The following is a 19638-nucleotide window of genomic DNA, read 5'->3' on the forward strand; positions in this document are numbered from 1 at the left end:
TACAAAGCACTGCAGTACACACCAACACACACACCTTAAACACAGTGACCCCCACTCGTACCGTTACAAAGCACTGCAGTACACACCAACACACACAAACACACACACACCTTAAACACAGTGACCCCCACTCGTACCGTTACAAAGCCGTGCAGTACACACCAACACACACACACACACCTTAAACACAGTGACACTCACTCGTACCGTTACAAAGCCGTGCAGTACACACCAACACACACACACACACCTTAAACACAGTGACCCCCACTCGTACCGTTACAAAGCCCTGCAGTACACACCAACACACACACACACCTTAAACACAGTGACCCCCACTCGTACCGTTACAAAGCCGTGCAGTACACACCAACACACACACACACACACACACACACCTTAAACACAGTGACCCACACTCGTACCGTTACAAAGCACTGCAGTACACACCAACACACACAAACACACACACACACCTTAAATACAGTGACCCCCACTCGTACCGTTACAAAGCCCTGCTGTACACACCAACACACACACACACACACTAAACACAGTGACACCCACTCGTACCGTTACAAAGCCCTGCAGTACACACCAACACACACACACACCTTAAACACAGTGACCCCCACTCGTACCGTTACAAAGCCCTGCAGTACACACCAACACACACACACACACACTAAACACAGTGACCCCCACTCGTACCGTTACAAAGCCGTGCAGTACACACCAACACACACACACACCTTAAACAAAGTGACCCCCACTCGTACCGTTACAAAGCCCTGCAGTACACACCAACACACACACACACCTTAAACACAGTGACCCCCACTCATACCGTTACAAAGCCGTGCAGTACACACCAACACACACACACACACCTTAAACACAGTGACCCCCACTCGTACCGTTACAAAGCCCTGCAGTACACACCAACACACACACACACCTTAAACATAGTGACCCCCACTCATACCGTTACAAAGCCCTGCAGTACACACCAACACACACACACACACACTAAACACAGTGACCCCCACTCGTACCGTTACAAAGCCGTGCAGTACACACCAACACACACACACACCTTAAACAAAGTGACCCCCACTCGTACCGTTACAAAGCCGTGCAGTACACACCAACACACACACACACACCTTAAACACAGTGACCCCCACTCGTACCGTTACAAAGCCCTGCAGTACACACCAACACACACACACACCTTAAACACAGTGACCCCCACTCATACCGTTACAAAGCCCTGCAGTACACACCAACACACACACACACACCTTAAACACAGTGACCCCCACTCATACCGTTACAAAGCCGTGCAGTACACACCAACACACACACACACACACACCTTAAACACAGTGACCCCCACTCGTACCGTTACAAAGCCCTGCAGTACACACCAACACACACACACACACACACACCTTAAACACAGTGACCCCCACTCATACCGTTACAAAGCCGTGCAGTACACACCAACACACACCTTAAACACAGTGACCCCCATTCGTACCGTTACAAAGCCGTGCAGTACACACCAACACACACACACACACACCTTAAACACAGTGACCCCCACTCGTACCGTTACAAAGCTGTGCAGTACACACCAACACACACACACACACACACCTTAAACACAGTGACCCCCACTCATACCGTTACAAAGCCGTGCAGTACACACCAACACACACACACACACACACCTTAAACACAGTGACCCCCACTCGTACCGTTACAAAGCCCTGCAGTACACACCAACACACACACACACACACACACCTTAAACACAGTGACCCCCACTCATACCGTTACAAAGCCGTGCAGTACACACCAACACACACCTTAAACACAGTGACCCCCACTCGTACCGTTACAAAACCCTGCTGTACACACCAACACACACACACACACACTAAACACAGTGACACCCACTCGTACCGTTACAAAGCCCTGCAGTACACACCAACACACACAAACACACACACACACCTTAAATACAGTGACCCCCACTCGTACCGTTACAAAACCCTGCTGTACACACCAACACACACACACACACACTAAACACAGTGACACCCACTCGTACCGTTACAAAGCCCTGCAGTACACACCAACACACACACACACCTTAAACACAGTGACCCCCACTCGTACCGTTACAAAGCCCTGCAGTACACACCAACACACACACACACACCTTAAACACAGTGACCCCCACTCGTACCGTTACAAAGCCCTGCTGTACACACCAACACACACACACACCTTAAACACAGTGACCCCCACTCGTACCGTTACAAAGCACTGCAGTACACACCAACACACACAAACACACACACACACCTTAAATACAGTGACCCCCACTCGTACCGTTACAAAGCCCTGCTGTACACACCAACACACACACACACACACTAAACACAGTGACACCCACTCGTACCGTTACAAAGCCCTGCAGTACACACCAACACACACACACACCTTAAACACAGTGACCCCCACTCGTACCGTTACAAAGCCCTGCAGTACACACCAACACACACACACACACACTAAACACAGTGACCCCCACTCGTACCGTTACAAAGCCGTGCAGTACACACCAACACACACACACACCTTAAACAAAGTGACCCCCACTCGTACCGTTACAAAGCCGTGCAGTACACACCAACACACACACACACACCTTAAACACAGTGACCCCCACTCGTACCGTTACAAAGCCCTGCAGTACACACCAACACACACACACACCTTAAACACAGTGACCCCCACTCATACCGTTACAAAGCCCTGCAGTACACACCAACACACACACACACACCTTAAACACAGTGACCCCCACTCATACCGTTACAAAGCCGTGCAGTACACACCAACACACACACACACACACACCTTAAACACAGTGACCCCCACTCGTACCGTTACAAAGCCCTGCAGTACACACCAACACACACACACACACACACACCTTAAACACAGTGACCCCCACTCATACCGTTACAAAGCCGTGCAGTACACACCAACACACACCTTAAACACAGTGACCCCCATTCGTACCGTTACAAAGCCGTGCAGTACACACCAACACACACACACACACACCTTAAACACAGTGACCCCCACTCGTACCGTTACAAAGCTGTGCAGTACACACCAACACACACACACACACACCTTAAACACAGTGACCCCCATTCGTACCGTTACAAAGCCGTGCAGTACACACCAACACACACACACACACACCTTAAACACAGTGACCCCCATTCGTACCGTTACAAAGCCGTGCAGTACACACCAACACACACACACACACACCTTAAACACAGTGACCCCCACTCATACCGTTACAAAGCCGTGCAGTACACACCAACACACACACACACACACACACACACCTTAAACACAGTGACCCCCACTCGTACCGTTACAAAGCCCTGCAGTACACACCAACACACACACACACACCTTAAACACAGTGACCCCCACTCGTACCGTTACAAAGCACTGCAGTACACACCAACACACACACACACACACACGCACCTTAAACACAGTGACCCCCACTCGTACCGTTACAAAGCACTGCAGTACACACCAACACACACACACACACACACACAAACACAGTGACCCCCACTCGTACCGTTACAAAGCCCTGCAGTACACACCAACACACACACACACACACTAAACACAGTGACCCCCACTCGTACCGTTACAAAGCCGTGCAGTACACACCAACACACACACACACCTTAAACAAAGTGACCCCCACTCGTACCGTTACAAAGCCCTGCAGTACACACCAACACACACACACACCTTAAACACAGTGACCCCCACTCATACCGTTACAAAGCCGTGCAGTACACACCAACACACACACACACACCTTAAACACAGTGACCCCCACTCGTACCGTTACAAAGCCCTGCAGTACACACCAACACACACACACACCTTAAACATAGTGACCCCCACTCATACCGTTACAAAGCCCTGCAGTACACACCAACACACACACACACACACTAAACACAGTGACCCCCACTCGTACCGTTACAAAGCCGTGCAGTACACACCAACACACACACACACCTTAAACAAAGTGACCCCCACTCGTACCGTTACAAAGCCGTGCAGTACACACCAACACACACACACACACCTTAAACACAGTGACCCCCACTCGTACCGTTACAAAGCCCTGCAGTACACACCAACACACACACACACCTTAAACACAGTGACCCCCACTCATACCGTTACAAAGCCCTGCAGTACACACCAACACACACACACACACCTTAAACACAGTGACCCCCACTCATACCGTTACAAAGCCGTGCAGTACACACCAACACACACACACACACACACCTTAAACACAGTGACCCCCACTCGTACCGTTACAAAGCCCTGCAGTACACACCAACACACACACACACACACACACCTTAAACACAGTGACCCCCACTCATACCGTTACAAAGCCGTGCAGTACACACCAACACACACCTTAAACACAGTGACCCCCATTCGTACCGTTACAAAGCCGTGCAGTACACACCAACACACACACACACACACCTTAAACACAGTGACCCCCACTCGTACCGTTACAAAGCTGTGCAGTACACACCAACACACACACACACACACACCTTAAACACAGTGACCCCCACTCATACCGTTACAAAGCCGTGCAGTACACACCAACACACACACACACACACACCTTAAACACAGTGACCCCCACTCGTACCGTTACAAAGCCCTGCAGTACACACCAACACACACACACACACACACACCTTAAACACAGTGACCCCCACTCATACCGTTACAAAGCCGTGCAGTACACACCAACACACACCTTAAACACAGTGACCCCCACTCGTACCGTTACAAAACCCTGCTGTACACACCAACACACACACACACACACTAAACACAGTGACACCCACTCGTACCGTTACAAAGCCCTGCAGTACACACCAACACACACAAACACACACACACACCTTAAATACAGTGACCCCCACTCGTACCGTTACAAAACCCTGCTGTACACACCAACACACACACACACACACTAAACACAGTGACACCCACTCGTACCGTTACAAAGCCCTGCAGTACACACCAACACACACACACACCTTAAACACAGTGACCCCCACTCGTACCGTTACAAAGCCCTGCAGTACACACCAACACACACACACACACCTTAAACACAGTGACCCCCACTCGTACCGTTACAAAGCCCTGCTGTACACACCAACACACACACACACCTTAAACACAGTGACCCCCACTCGTACCGTTACAAAGCACTGCAGTACACACCAACACACACAAACACACACACACACCTTAAATACAGTGACCCCCACTCGTACCGTTACAAAGCCCTGCTGTACACACCAACACACACACACACACACTAAACACAGTGACACCCACTCGTACCGTTACAAAGCCCTGCAGTACACACCAACACACACACACACCTTAAACACAGTGACCCCCACTCGTACCGTTACAAAGCCCTGCAGTACACACCAACACACACACACACACACTAAACACAGTGACCCCCACTCGTACCGTTACAAAGCCGTGCAGTACACACCAACACACACACACACCTTAAACAAAGTGACCCCCACTCGTACCGTTACAAAGCCGTGCAGTACACACCAACACACACACACACACCTTAAACACAGTGACCCCCACTCGTACCGTTACAAAGCCCTGCAGTACACACCAACACACACACACACCTTAAACACAGTGACCCCCACTCATACCGTTACAAAGCCCTGCAGTACACACCAACACACACACACACACCTTAAACACAGTGACCCCCACTCATACCGTTACAAAGCCGTGCAGTACACACCAACACACACACACACACACACCTTAAACACAGTGACCCCCACTCGTACCGTTACAAAGCCCTGCAGTACACACCAACACACACACACACACACACACCTTAAACACAGTGACCCCCACTCATACCGTTACAAAGCCGTGCAGTACACACCAACACACACCTTAAACACAGTGACCCCCATTCGTACCGTTACAAAGCCGTGCAGTACACACCAACACACACACACACACACCTTAAACACAGTGACCCCCACTCGTACCGTTACAAAGCTGTGCAGTACACACCAACACACACACACACACACCTTAAACACAGTGACCCCCATTCGTACCGTTACAAAGCCGTGCAGTACACACCAACACACACACACACACACCTTAAACACAGTGACCCCCATTCGTACCGTTACAAAGCCGTGCAGTACACACCAACACACACACACACACACCTTAAACACAGTGACCCCCACTCATACCGTTACAAAGCCGTGCAGTACACACCAACACACACACACACACACACACACACCTTAAACACAGTGACCCCCACTCGTACCGTTACAAAGCCCTGCAGTACACACCAACACACACACACACACCTTAAACACAGTGACCCCCACTCGTACCGTTACAAAGCACTGCAGTACACACCAACACACACACACACACACACGCACCTTAAACACAGTGACCCCCACTCGTACCGTTACAAAGCACTGCAGTACACACCAACACACACACACACACACACACAAACACAGTGACCCCCACTCGTACCGTTACAAAGCCCTGCAGTACACACCAACACACACACCTTAAACACAGTGACCCCCACTCGTACCGTTACAAAGCACTGCAGTACACACCAACACACACAAACACACACACACACCTTAAACACAGTGACCCCCACTCGTACCGTTACAAAGCCCTGCTGTACACACCAACACACACACACACCTTAAACATAGTGACCCCCACTCGTACCGTTACAAAGCCCTGCAGTACACACCAACACACACACCTTAAACACAGTGACCCCCACTCGTACCGTTACAAAGCCGTGCAGTACACACCAACACACACACACACACCTTAAACACAGTGACCCCCACTCGTACCGTTACAAAGCCGTGCAGTACACACCAACACACACACACACACCTTAAACACAGTGACCCCCACTCGTACCGTTACAAAGCCCTGCAGTACACACCAACACACACACACACACCTTAAACACAGTGACCCCCACTCGTACCGTTACAAAGCCCTGCAGTACACACCAACACACACACACCTTAAACACAGTGACCCCCACTCGTACCGTTACAAAGCCGTGCAGTACACACCAACACACACACACACACCTTAAACACAGTGACCCCCACTCATACCGTTACAAAGCCCTGCAGTACACACCAACACACACACACACACCTTAAACACAGTGACCCTCACTCGTATCGTTACAAAGCACTGCAGTACACACCAACACACACAAACACACACACACACCTTAAACACAGTGACCCCCACTCGTACCGTTACAAAGCCCTGCTGTACACACCAACACACACACACACCTTAAACACAGTGACCCCCACTCATACCGTTACAAAGCCGTGCAGTACACACCAACACACACACACACACACACACACACCTTAAACACAGTGACCCCCACTCGTACCGTTACAAAGCCCTGCAGTACACACCAACACACACACACACACACACCTTAAACACAGTGACCCCCACTCATACCGTTACAAAGCACTGCAGTACACACCAACACACACACACACACACCTTAAACACAGTGACCCCCACTCGTACCGTTACAAAGCCGTGCAGTACACACCAACACACACCTTAAACACAGTGACCCCCATTCGTACCGTTACAAAGCCGTGCAGTACACACCAACACACACACACACACACACACACCTTAAACACAGTGACCCCCACTCGTACCGTTACAAAGCCGTGCAGTACACACCAACACACACACACACACACCTTAAACACAGTGACCCCCACTCATACCGTTACAAAGCCGTGCAGTACACACCAACACACACACACACACACACACACACACCTTAAACACAGTGACCCCCACTCGTACCGTTACAAAGCCCTGCAGTACACACCAACACACACACCTTAAACACAGTGACCCCCACTCGTACCATTACAAAGCACTGCAGTACACAACAACACACACACACACACCTTAAACACAGTGACCCCCACTCGTACCGTTACAAAGCACTGCAGTACACACCAACACACACACACACACACACACACACCTTAAACACAGTGACCCCCACTCGTACCGTTACAAAGCCGTGCAGTACACACCAACACACACACACACACACCTTAAACACAGTGACCCCCACTCGTACCGTTACAAAGCCCTGCAGTACACACCAACACACACACACCTTAAACACAGTGACCCCCACTCGTACCGTTACAAAGCACTGCAGTACACACCAACACACACACACACACACACACACCTTAAACACAGTGACCCCCACTCGTACCGTTACAAAGCCGTGCAGTACACACCAACACACACACACACACACACACACACACCTTAAACACAGTGACCCCCACTCGTACCGTTACAAAGCCGTGCAGTACACACCAACACACACACACACACACACACACACCTTAAACACAGTGACCCCCACTCGTACCGTTACAAAGCCGTGCAGTACACACCAACACACACACACACACACACACACACCTTAAACACAGTGACCCCCACTCGTACCATTACACAGCCCTGCAGTACACACCAACACACACACACACAAACACAGTGACCCCCACTCGTACCGTTACAAAGCCCTGCAGTACACACCAACACACACACCTTAAACACAGTGACCCCCACTCGTACCGTTACAAAGCACTGCAGTACACACCAACACACACAAACACACACACACCTTAAACACAGTGACCCCCACTCGTACCGTTACAAAGCCGTGCAGTACACACCAACACACCAACACACACACACACACCTTAAACACAGTGACCCCCACTCGTACCGTTACAAAGCCGTGCAGTACACACCAACACACACACACACACCTTAAACACAGTGACCCCCACTCGTACCGTTACAAAGCCCTGCAGTACACACCAACACACACACACACACCTTAAACACAGTGACCCCCACTCGTACCGTTACAAAGCCCTGCAGTACACACCAACACACACACACACACCTTAAACACAGTGACCCCCACTCATACCGTTACAAAGCCCTGCAGTACACACCAACACACACACACACACCTTAAACACAGTGACCCCCACTCGTACCGTTACAAAGCCCTGCAGTACACACCAACACACACACCTTAAACACAGTGACCCCCACTCGTACCGTTACAAAGCCGTGCAGTACACACCAACACACACACACACACCTTAAACACAGTGACCCCCACTCGTACCGTTACAAAGCCCTGCAGTACACACCAACACACACACACACACCTTAAACACAGTGACCCCCACTCGTACCGTTACACAGCCCTGCAACACACACACACACACGTTAAACACAGTGACCCCCACTCGTACCGTTACACAGCCCTGCAGTACACACCAACACACACACACACACCTTAAACACAGTGACCCCCACTCGTACCGTTACAAAGCCCTGCAGTACACACACACACACACACCTTAAACACAGTGACCCCCACTCATACCGTTACAGCCGTGCAGTACACACCAACACACACACACACACACACGTTAAACAGTGACGCCCACTCGTACCGTTACACAGCCCTGCAGTACACACCAAAACACACACACACCTTAAACACGGTGACCCCCACTCGTACCGTTACAAAGCCCTGCAGTACACACCAACACACACACCTTAAACACAGTGACCCCCACTCGTACCGTTACAAAGCCGTGCAGTACACACCAACACACACACACACACACCTTAAACACAGTGACCCCCACTCGTACCGTTACAAAGCCCAGCAGTACACACCAACACACACACACACCTTAAACACAGTGACCCCCACTCGTACCGTTACAAAGCCCTGCAGTACACACCAACACACACACACACACCTTAAACACAGTGACCCCCACTCGTACCGTTACAAAGCCCTGCAGTACACACCAACACACACACACCTTAAACACAGTGACCCCCACTCGTACCGTTACAAAGCCGTGCAGTACACACCAACACACACACACACACTTTAAACACAGTGACCCCCACTCGTACCGTTACAAAGCCCTGCAGTACACACACACACACACACCTTAAACACAGTGACCCCCACTCATACCGTTACAAAGCCGTGCAGTACACACCAACACACCAACACACACACACACACCTTAAACACAGTGACCCCCACTCATACCGTTACAAAGCCCTGCAGTACACACCAACACACCAACACACACACCTTAAACACAGTTACCCCCACTCGTACCGTTACAAAGCCGTGCAGTACACACCAACACACAAACACACACACACACACCTTAAACACAGTGACCCCCACTCGTACCGTTACAAAGCCCAGCAGTACACACCAACACACACACACACACACCTTAAACACAGTGACCCCCACTCGTACCGTTACAAAGCCCTGCAGTACACACCAACACACACAAACACACCTTAAACACAGTGACCCCCACTCGTACCGTTACAAAGCCGTGCAGTACACACCAACACACACACACACACCTTAAACACAGTGACCCCCACTCGTACCGTTACAAAGCCGTGCAGTACACACCAACACACACACACACACACACACACACACACACCTTAAACACAGTGACCCCCACTCGTACCGTTACAAAGCCCAGCAGTACACACCAACACACACACACACACCTTAAACACAGTGACCCCCACTCGTACCGTTACAAAGCCCTGCAGTACACACCAACACACACACACACACCTTAAACACAGTGACCCCCACTCGTACCGTTACAAAGCCGTGCAGTACACACCAACACACACACACACACACCTTAAACACAGTGACCCCCACTCGTACCGTTACACAGCCCTGCAGTACACACCAAAACACACACACACCTTAAACACGGCGACCCCCACTCGTACCGTTACAAAGCCCTGCAGTACACACCAACACACACACACACCTTAAACACAGCGACCCCCACTCGTACCGTTACAAAGCCCTGCAGTACACACCAACACACACACCTTAAACACAGTGACCCCCACTCGTACCGTTACAAAGCCCTGCAGTACACACCAACACACACACACACACCTTAAACACAGTGACCCCCACTCGTACCGTTACAAAGCCCTGCAGTACACACCAACACACACACACACACACCTTAAACACAGTGACCCCCACTCGTACCGTTACAAAGCCCTGCATTACACACCAACACACACACACCTTAAACACAGTGACCCCCACTCGTACCGTTACAAAGCCGTGCAGTACACACCAACACACACACACACACCTTAAACACAGTGACCCCCACTCATACCGTTACAAAGCCCTGCAGTACACACCAACACACACACACACACACCTTAAACACAGTGACCCCCACTCGTACCGTTACAAAGCCCTGCAGTACACACCAACACACACACCTTAAACACAGTGACCCCCACTCGTACCGTTACAAAGCCGTGCAGTACACACCAACACACACACCTTAAACACAGTGACCCCCACTCGTACCGTTACAAAGCCCAGCAGTACACACCAACACACACACACACACCTTAAACACAGTGACCCCCACTCGTACCGTTACAAAGCCGTGCAGTACACACCAACACACACACACACACACACACCTTAAACACAGTGACCCCCACTCGTACCGTTACAAAGCCCAGCAGTACACACCAACACACACACACACACACCTTAAACACAGTGACCCCCACTCGTACCGTTACAAAGCCCTGCAGTACACACCAACACACACAAACACACCTTAAACACAGTGACCCCCACTCGTACCGTTACAAAGCCGTGCAGTACACACCAACACACACACACACACCTTAAACACAGTGACCCCCACTCGTACCGTTACAAAGCCGTGCAGTACACACCAACACACACACACACACACACACACACCTTAAACACAGTGACCCCCACTCGTACCGTTACAAAGCCCAGCAGTACACACCAACACACACACACACACCTTAAACACAGTGACCCCCACTCGTACCGTTACAAAGCCCTGCAGTACACACCAACACACACACACACACCTTAAACACAGTGACCCCCACTCGTACCGTTACAAAGCCGTGCAGTACACACCAACACACACACACACACACACACACACCTTAAACACAGTGACCCCCACTCGTACCGTTACACAGCCCTGCAGTACACACCAAAACACACACACACCTTAAACACGGCGACCCCCACTCGTACCGTTACAAAGCCCTGCAGTACACACCAACACACACACACACACCTTAAACACAGTGACCCCCACTCGTACCGTTACAAAGCCCTGCAGTACACACCAACACACACACACACACCTTAAACACAGTGACCCCCACTCGTACCGTTACAAAGCCCTGCAGTACACACCAACACACACACACCTTAAACACAGTGACCCCCACTCGTACCGTTACAAAGCCGTGCAGTACACACCAACACACACACACACCTTAAACACAGTGACCCCCACTCGTACCGTTACAAAGCCGTGCAGTACACACCAACACACACACACACCTTAAACACAGTGACCCCCACTCATACCGTTACAAAGCCCTGCAGTACACACCAACACACACACCTTAAACACAGTGACCTCCACTCGTACCGTTACAAAGCCCTGCAGTACACACCAACACACACACACACATTAAACACAGTGACCCACACTCGTACTGTTACACAGCCCTGCAACACACACACACACACACGTTAAACACAGTGACCCCCACTCGTACCGTTACACAGCCCTGCAGTACACACCAACACACACACACACCTTAAACACAGTGACCCCCACTCGTACCGTTACAAAGCCCAACATTACACACCAACACACACACACACACACATACGTTAAACACAGTGACCCCCACTCGTACCGTTACAAAGCCCTGCAGTACACACCAACACACACACACCTTAAACACAGAGACCCCCACTCGTACCGTTACAAAGCCCAACATTACACACCAACACACACACACACACACATACGTTAAACACAGTGACCCCCACTCGTACCGTTACAAAGCCCTGCAGTACACACCAACACACACACACCTTAAACACAGAGACCCCCACTCGTACCGTTACAAAGCCGTGCAGTACACACCAACACACACACACACACACCTTAAACACAGTGACCCCCACTCGTACCGTTACAAAGCCCAACATTACACACCAACACACACACACATACGTTAAACACAGTGACCCCCACTCGTACCGTTACAAAGCCCTGCAGTACACACCAACACACACACACCTTAAACACAGAGACCCCCACTCGTACCGTTACAAAGCCGTGCAGTACACACCAACACACACACACACACACACGTTAAACACAGTGACCCCCACTCGTACCGTTACAAAGCCCTGCAGTACACACCAACACACACACACACACACACGTTAAACACAGTGACCCCCACTCCTACCGTTACAAAGCCCTGCAGTACACACACACACACACCTTAAACACAGTGACCCCCACTCATACCGTTACAAAGCCGTGCAGTACACACCAACACACACACACACACCTTAAACACAGTGACCCCCACTCATACCGTTACAAAGCCGTGCATTACACACCAACACACACACACACACACACACACACACCTTAAACACAGTGACCCCCACTCGTACCGTTACAAAGCTCTGCAGCACACACACACACACACCTTAAACACAGTGACCCCCACTCATACCGTTACAAAGCCGTGCAGTACACACCAACACACACACACACACCTTAAACACAGTGACCCCCACTCATACCGTTACAAAGCCGTGCATTACACACCAACACACACACACACACACACACACACCTTAAACACAGTGACCCCCACTCGTACCGTTACAAAGCTCTGCAGCACACACACAGCCCTGACCGCCACAGACAGACTCCCGTATCTCCTGGGAGAACAGAGAGAGAGCTGCACTCTCGCAGCCCGATACATCCTCGCCTGCCATCGCAAAAGGGACAGTGAGTGACCCTGTCAAACACTCAAACACACACGTACACACATACACCTTTCCCCCAGTTCCGGTCACTGTGGTAAATGTTGCCAAGTGTTTCCAAGTTCTAATAAGTTATTTATTTAATTCAATGTTTATGTTCTTCTTAAACTTTAAAATTGTAACCCAGGCTTTGACAATACAAATGTAACTAATTTGTCATGTCAATAAAGCACCTTGAATTGAATTGAAATTGACTGGAGAGACGAGAGAGAGAACGAAGGTGAGAGATGGCTGAAAAGCCAAAATGATGTGATAAACGTAGATAAACATTGTTTATTGTGACTGATAAATCAGAAGAATACAAAAGTGGCCAAGTGTTAAAGGGCTGTTTTTGAAGCTGTGCTCGGGACACATCTCTAGGAGCGTCTGCAATATTTGAATCCCCTTTTTATCCTTTTCTACATTTCATACTCCTTCAAAAGTAAAAGTAGTATATAACACAGAACATTTCTGTTTTCCCAGGATCCCACGAATGGCTATTACAACGTCCGAGCGACCACCCACGATGAAATCCGCCCCGGTTCCCGCTCTGTACTTTACCAGGAGTTCCGTCCACCAAATCCCGCCTCTGTCTCTGCAGCAGCGCCACCTGCTGGCATTAACCCCGCCCCCATCGGACGCTATGAGCCACGCCCACAATCCCGGATCACTCACAACACCTACGCCCACTTCAACACCATCGCCAGGACCAAACAGAGCCAGGCCCCACCCATCCCACCACCACAGACCACTGACTATTCCCGAGAGTGCGGATTGCTGGAGTCCACCAATCAGCTCGCTTACGACAGCTACGGCTACCCAACCAGCGCCCAGTACTCTCAGTACAGGCTCGGCTTTGCCCCACCCCTGGAGGAAGGCCCCGCCTATGAGATGTATCCCACGGGACAGGGGGTGGGGCTGAGTCAAGTGGCGGGGGCGGGGCCGGGGCCGGGGCCAGGGCCAGGGCCAGAGCCTGCATTAGGGAAGTACGGAAGCTCAACGCGTTTCTCCTACTCATCGCCACAAACGGAATACTCTCAAAGACACACCCAGAGAATGCAGACGCATGTATGAGGGTGTGATAGAACTGACACACACACACACACACACTTATACATTCACTGAGCATGCAAAAAATATAAAAAATTAAAAACAGAGCAAAGAAAGTGTGAAGTATGAAATCAATCCGGACTCACACTCTACTTTAAAGGAGTACATTGCCGACCTCATAATGATTCATTCTATAGGGAAAAATTCAGTTTCTAACAATGCACTTCACACAAAAAGGAGTTATTTACACCTCAGAGAGGAACAGACCACACTCAAAAATCAGACATCCTTCAATACACTTTCTGTCAAAACAGTCATTAAGTAAATTACTCACAAAAAAGGGAAAGATAACATTTAAAGGAACACTACGAAGTATTTCTACCTTAAAATCCTGGCTTCTAAATGATCCACGGAGCTGTAACAGAGAATAGAGCCCCTGTGGCTGCTGCACTGGGGCCTCTGCTGCTTACTGCACTAAGACGAATATAGCTCGGTATTCCCAGTAAAGACTGAGAGAGAGAGAGAGAGATACAGGAGAGAGAGAGAGAGATTTTTAAAAGCATAACTTATATTCACCCATCCATAAACACATAGATCAGTGAACAAACACAGTACGACATCACAGACATTAACACAGTATCATTTACAGCATTCAGCTCCAAGGGCTTGTGAGGATCAGCTCTCCCTCCTCAACCCTGCACAGGATTCCAGCTCAAACACTTCAGTGTTATTCAAAGTTTTGTAGAAACCAAACTCAAAAAGAATCCTGGACTTTACCAGGGACAAGAACAAAGGCAGAACCTCTCGATCAGATCTGTCCTCCATGTTATTCCTCCTGGAGTTATAGTTCGCCAGTATCTCTCGACCCACTATGAAATTAAGCAGCTGCCACTGAACACGGTCTTTTTGTCGATACCCAGCCCCAAAAATAAAAGCACAAGAGTTAAAACTTTCCCCACATTTCAAAAATAAAAACTCAAGTGTGTGAAAAAGCGACTTAAGCCTTGAACAGTCTAAAAAACAGTGAAAGATGGTCTCTCTGAGTCCACAAAAAACACACCTATCACTGACTTCTGGATTGATCACAGACACAAAAGAGTTCACCGCTATGACCCCATGTAGGATCCTCCACTGGAGATCTCCAGACCTCTTTGTTAGCGGTTGTTTATACAGAACTCTCCAGACAGGCTGCCTTTCCGTCCCTACCCCCAGCTCGTCCCTCCTGCCCCATCACATCCCTCAGTCTGGTAGCCAAAGCTTTGGAGAAGATCTTAAGGTCAGTGCAAAGAAGACTGATCGGCAGTTTTTAATGTTCTACAAGTCACCCTTCTTAGGCAGCAGGGTGATCACCGCCCTCCTGCAGCTTAGGGGCAGGAGACCATCAGCCAAGCTCTCATTGAGAACTGCCAGCAGATCCGAAACCCACCTCTGTCCAAAAGGCCTTATAAAATTCCACCGGTAGGCCATCTATACCAGGGGCAGTACCACCCTTCATGCCCTGCAAAGCAGCATGAAGCTCCTGCTCTCCCAGTGGTCGTTCCAGTTTGTCACTAGAGCATGTAGAGATCTTTCGTAGTCCTTCATAAAAACCTGCCGCCAGTTCTCCATCGTCTCTACGCTCACTCTCGTACAGTTCAGCACAGAAACGTACAGCCCGCTTACGGATCTCAGTGGGTTCAGTCAGCTCCTGTCCATCTTCAGCACGCAGGGAGTGCATAAACCGGCACTGACCATTCTTCCTTTCCAGACTGAAAAAGAATTTTGATGGGGCGTCCATCTGTGTTAGATTCTGGAACCGAGAGCGAACCAGAGCCCCCTGTGCCCTGACACCCAGGAGATCGCCAAGAGCATCCCTTTTAGATTTCAGAACCCGGGCATGATCCCGGTCTCCAGTGCAGTTCATCTGCCTTTGAATTTCTAAAATTTCACTTTCTAATTTTTTTATATTCCGAGTAATATGCCGCGAAACATTGAGAGTATACTGCTGGCAGAGCTGCTTAATTTCAACTTTTCCATAATCCCACCACCCTCGCAGATTATGAAAGAACTGTTTTTGGGTTCTAAAACCAGTCCAAAACACAGTAAAAGCTTTTTTAAAATTCATATCTGACAACAGGGAGGTGTTAAAATGCCAGTAAGCACTTTTAGGCTTAAGGTTTGCAATAAAAAACGAACATAAAACCAAACTGTGGTCTGAAAAATGGACCGGCGTAATCCCACACCCTTTAAATATATTAAGATGATGTTTAAAGCAGTAAAACCGATCTAGTCTGGCCAACGCCACATAACCGTCCCTCACATGGGCCCATGTATACTGTCGAACTTTATCGTTAAAAGCTCTCCACACGTCAAGCAAATCATGAGCAGACAATAGCTCTCTAAGAGCGCGCTGAGATGCAGGGTGAGGTTCGGTGTGATTCCTGTCCGTATTATCATCCTCAGTGCAGTTAAAATCGCCCCCCATGATCAGATAGTCATCACAATTGAGTGATTTTAAAGCTGTGTTAACTGTGTTAAGAAAAACCACCCTCTCAGCTCCAGAAGTGGAAGCATAAATATTAAAAATGGCAAATTTAAACCGCTCAAACTGAGCACGTACAACCATACACCTCCCTGCCTTCACCTGCTCAACCTCACACGAGACCGGCAAGAAACGCTTGGCAAAAAGAACAGCCACCCCACCTCTAGTCAAGCTCATGTGGCTAAAATAAACCTCCCCTTCCCATTCCTTCTTCCAGTCGACTTCATTTGCCCCGTCACTGTGCGTCTCTTGGACAAGCACAATATCCATGCCCTTCTGTTTAATCAGTTCAAATAACAGTGCTCTTTTCTGTACGTCCCGCGCCCCATTCAGGTTCAGAGAGCCGATCTTAACTCTACTCATAAAAAGAGGAAGGTTAAGGACAAGCAGCAACCAGTTTTTTAAGTCTGTAGATTTCCTGTACCGTAAATTTATCTTCGCTATCCCCTCTCATAAATGTCTGTACCGAGTCAATGAACAGTTTACGATCGGGAAAGTACTCTTCTACAACAACCCCCTTCATATTCTTGGTCTTATGCAGAAAAGACCGTATCTTGTTAAACGCATAGACACTTCTCCTACTCCTTTGACTCAAAGCTTCTGGTAGATCACCATCAGAGTCATCCAGAGCAGAACCAGTCACAGACCCAGAGTCCTCCACATCCTGTACCTTCCCCTTTTTAACACCTGCCTTAGCCCTCCTCATTTTCCTTTTTCCTGACTGCACTCTGAACACAGCCTCCTCGGATACAGAGTCTGTTTCCATAGCCTCCCCTTCCACAACTAAACTAGCAGCAGCTTTAGGTTCCTCACGTCCCTGATCTTTAGCCGCAACGTCATCAGGCAACACAACACCAACAGAGACCACCACACCACTGCCAGAACTGACGTCAGCATTAGGTACAGCCTCATGTCCCACCCCAGCCCCACCCTCTACAGTAGGCTCAGGCCCAGACCCACCCCCTGCGGTGGGCTCAGACCCAGTCCCAGACCCAGTCCCAGACCCAGCTCCAGCAGAAATAGGCCCAAATACCCTAGAGGAGCTTTCACCTGCCCCAAAGGGACATGAACGCCTTAAGTGCCCTTCCTGTCCACATCCAGAACACTTCATCGTGGCAGATGTTGCAAAAATAACAATCAAAGCCATCAATTTTAAATTTAAAAGTCACATTTAGTTCATCAACACCATCCTTTAAAATAATGAACAGCTGGCGTCTGAAGCTGACGTGTCTCAGTAAAGGGGACTTAGAACCTAGTGGGACCTGTCCGGACCGGTCCAACTCTGCAGTCAGCGCCTCGTCGGTAATAAACAGTGGAACATTTGACAGAGTGATGTATTTAGCAGGTCGTGAGAGGGGCAGCACAGGTGTAAATGTGCCCTGAATAACCACACCATTCTGGACCATAGTGTTAACTTTCTCAGTACCATCCAGAAAGATCACAACTGCACTGTTCAGACACGATACTGTCACCACCAACAACCCCCCCCCACAACCAACAAACCCCCCCCCCCCCCCCCCCCACAACCAACAAACCCCCCACCGACAACTCCTCCACTGAACACTTCACCCCGGGGGCGATTTTAACACCGTGTCTGCGATAGAGTTGCTCAAAACGAACTTTCTCCGGCGCCGCCATGGAGACCGCGCCACGCGCTAAACACAAACACACTTTAATTAACACGAAAACAACTAAACTAACGAACAACCAAAGATAGAAAAGTTCAGAATTCACTCACCCAACAACAGCCAGCCTCACTCAGTCACACACCTGC

The 19638-nt window shown here is 49.6% G+C and overlaps 1 protein-coding gene across 1 annotated transcript in view; it reads left to right on the forward strand.

Moving 5' to 3' along the window:
• LOC136675499 (kin of IRRE-like protein 1) overlaps positions 1-15367 on the forward strand; it is an 89588-nt gene extending 74221 nt beyond the window's left edge. Inside the window, exon 14 of the mRNA XM_066652047.1 lies at positions 14777-15367. Coding sequence (XP_066508144.1) covers positions 14777-15367 — 591 coding nt within the window. The remainder of the gene's footprint in view (positions 1-14776) is intronic.
• The last annotated feature ends 4271 nt before the right edge of the window (positions 15368-19638 follow it).

Source organism: Hoplias malabaricus, chromosome X1 (genome assembly GCF_029633855.1).
Source record: "Hoplias malabaricus isolate fHopMal1 chromosome X1, fHopMal1.hap1, whole genome shotgun sequence".
Taxonomy (NCBI): domain Eukaryota; kingdom Metazoa; phylum Chordata; class Actinopteri; order Characiformes; family Erythrinidae; genus Hoplias; species Hoplias malabaricus.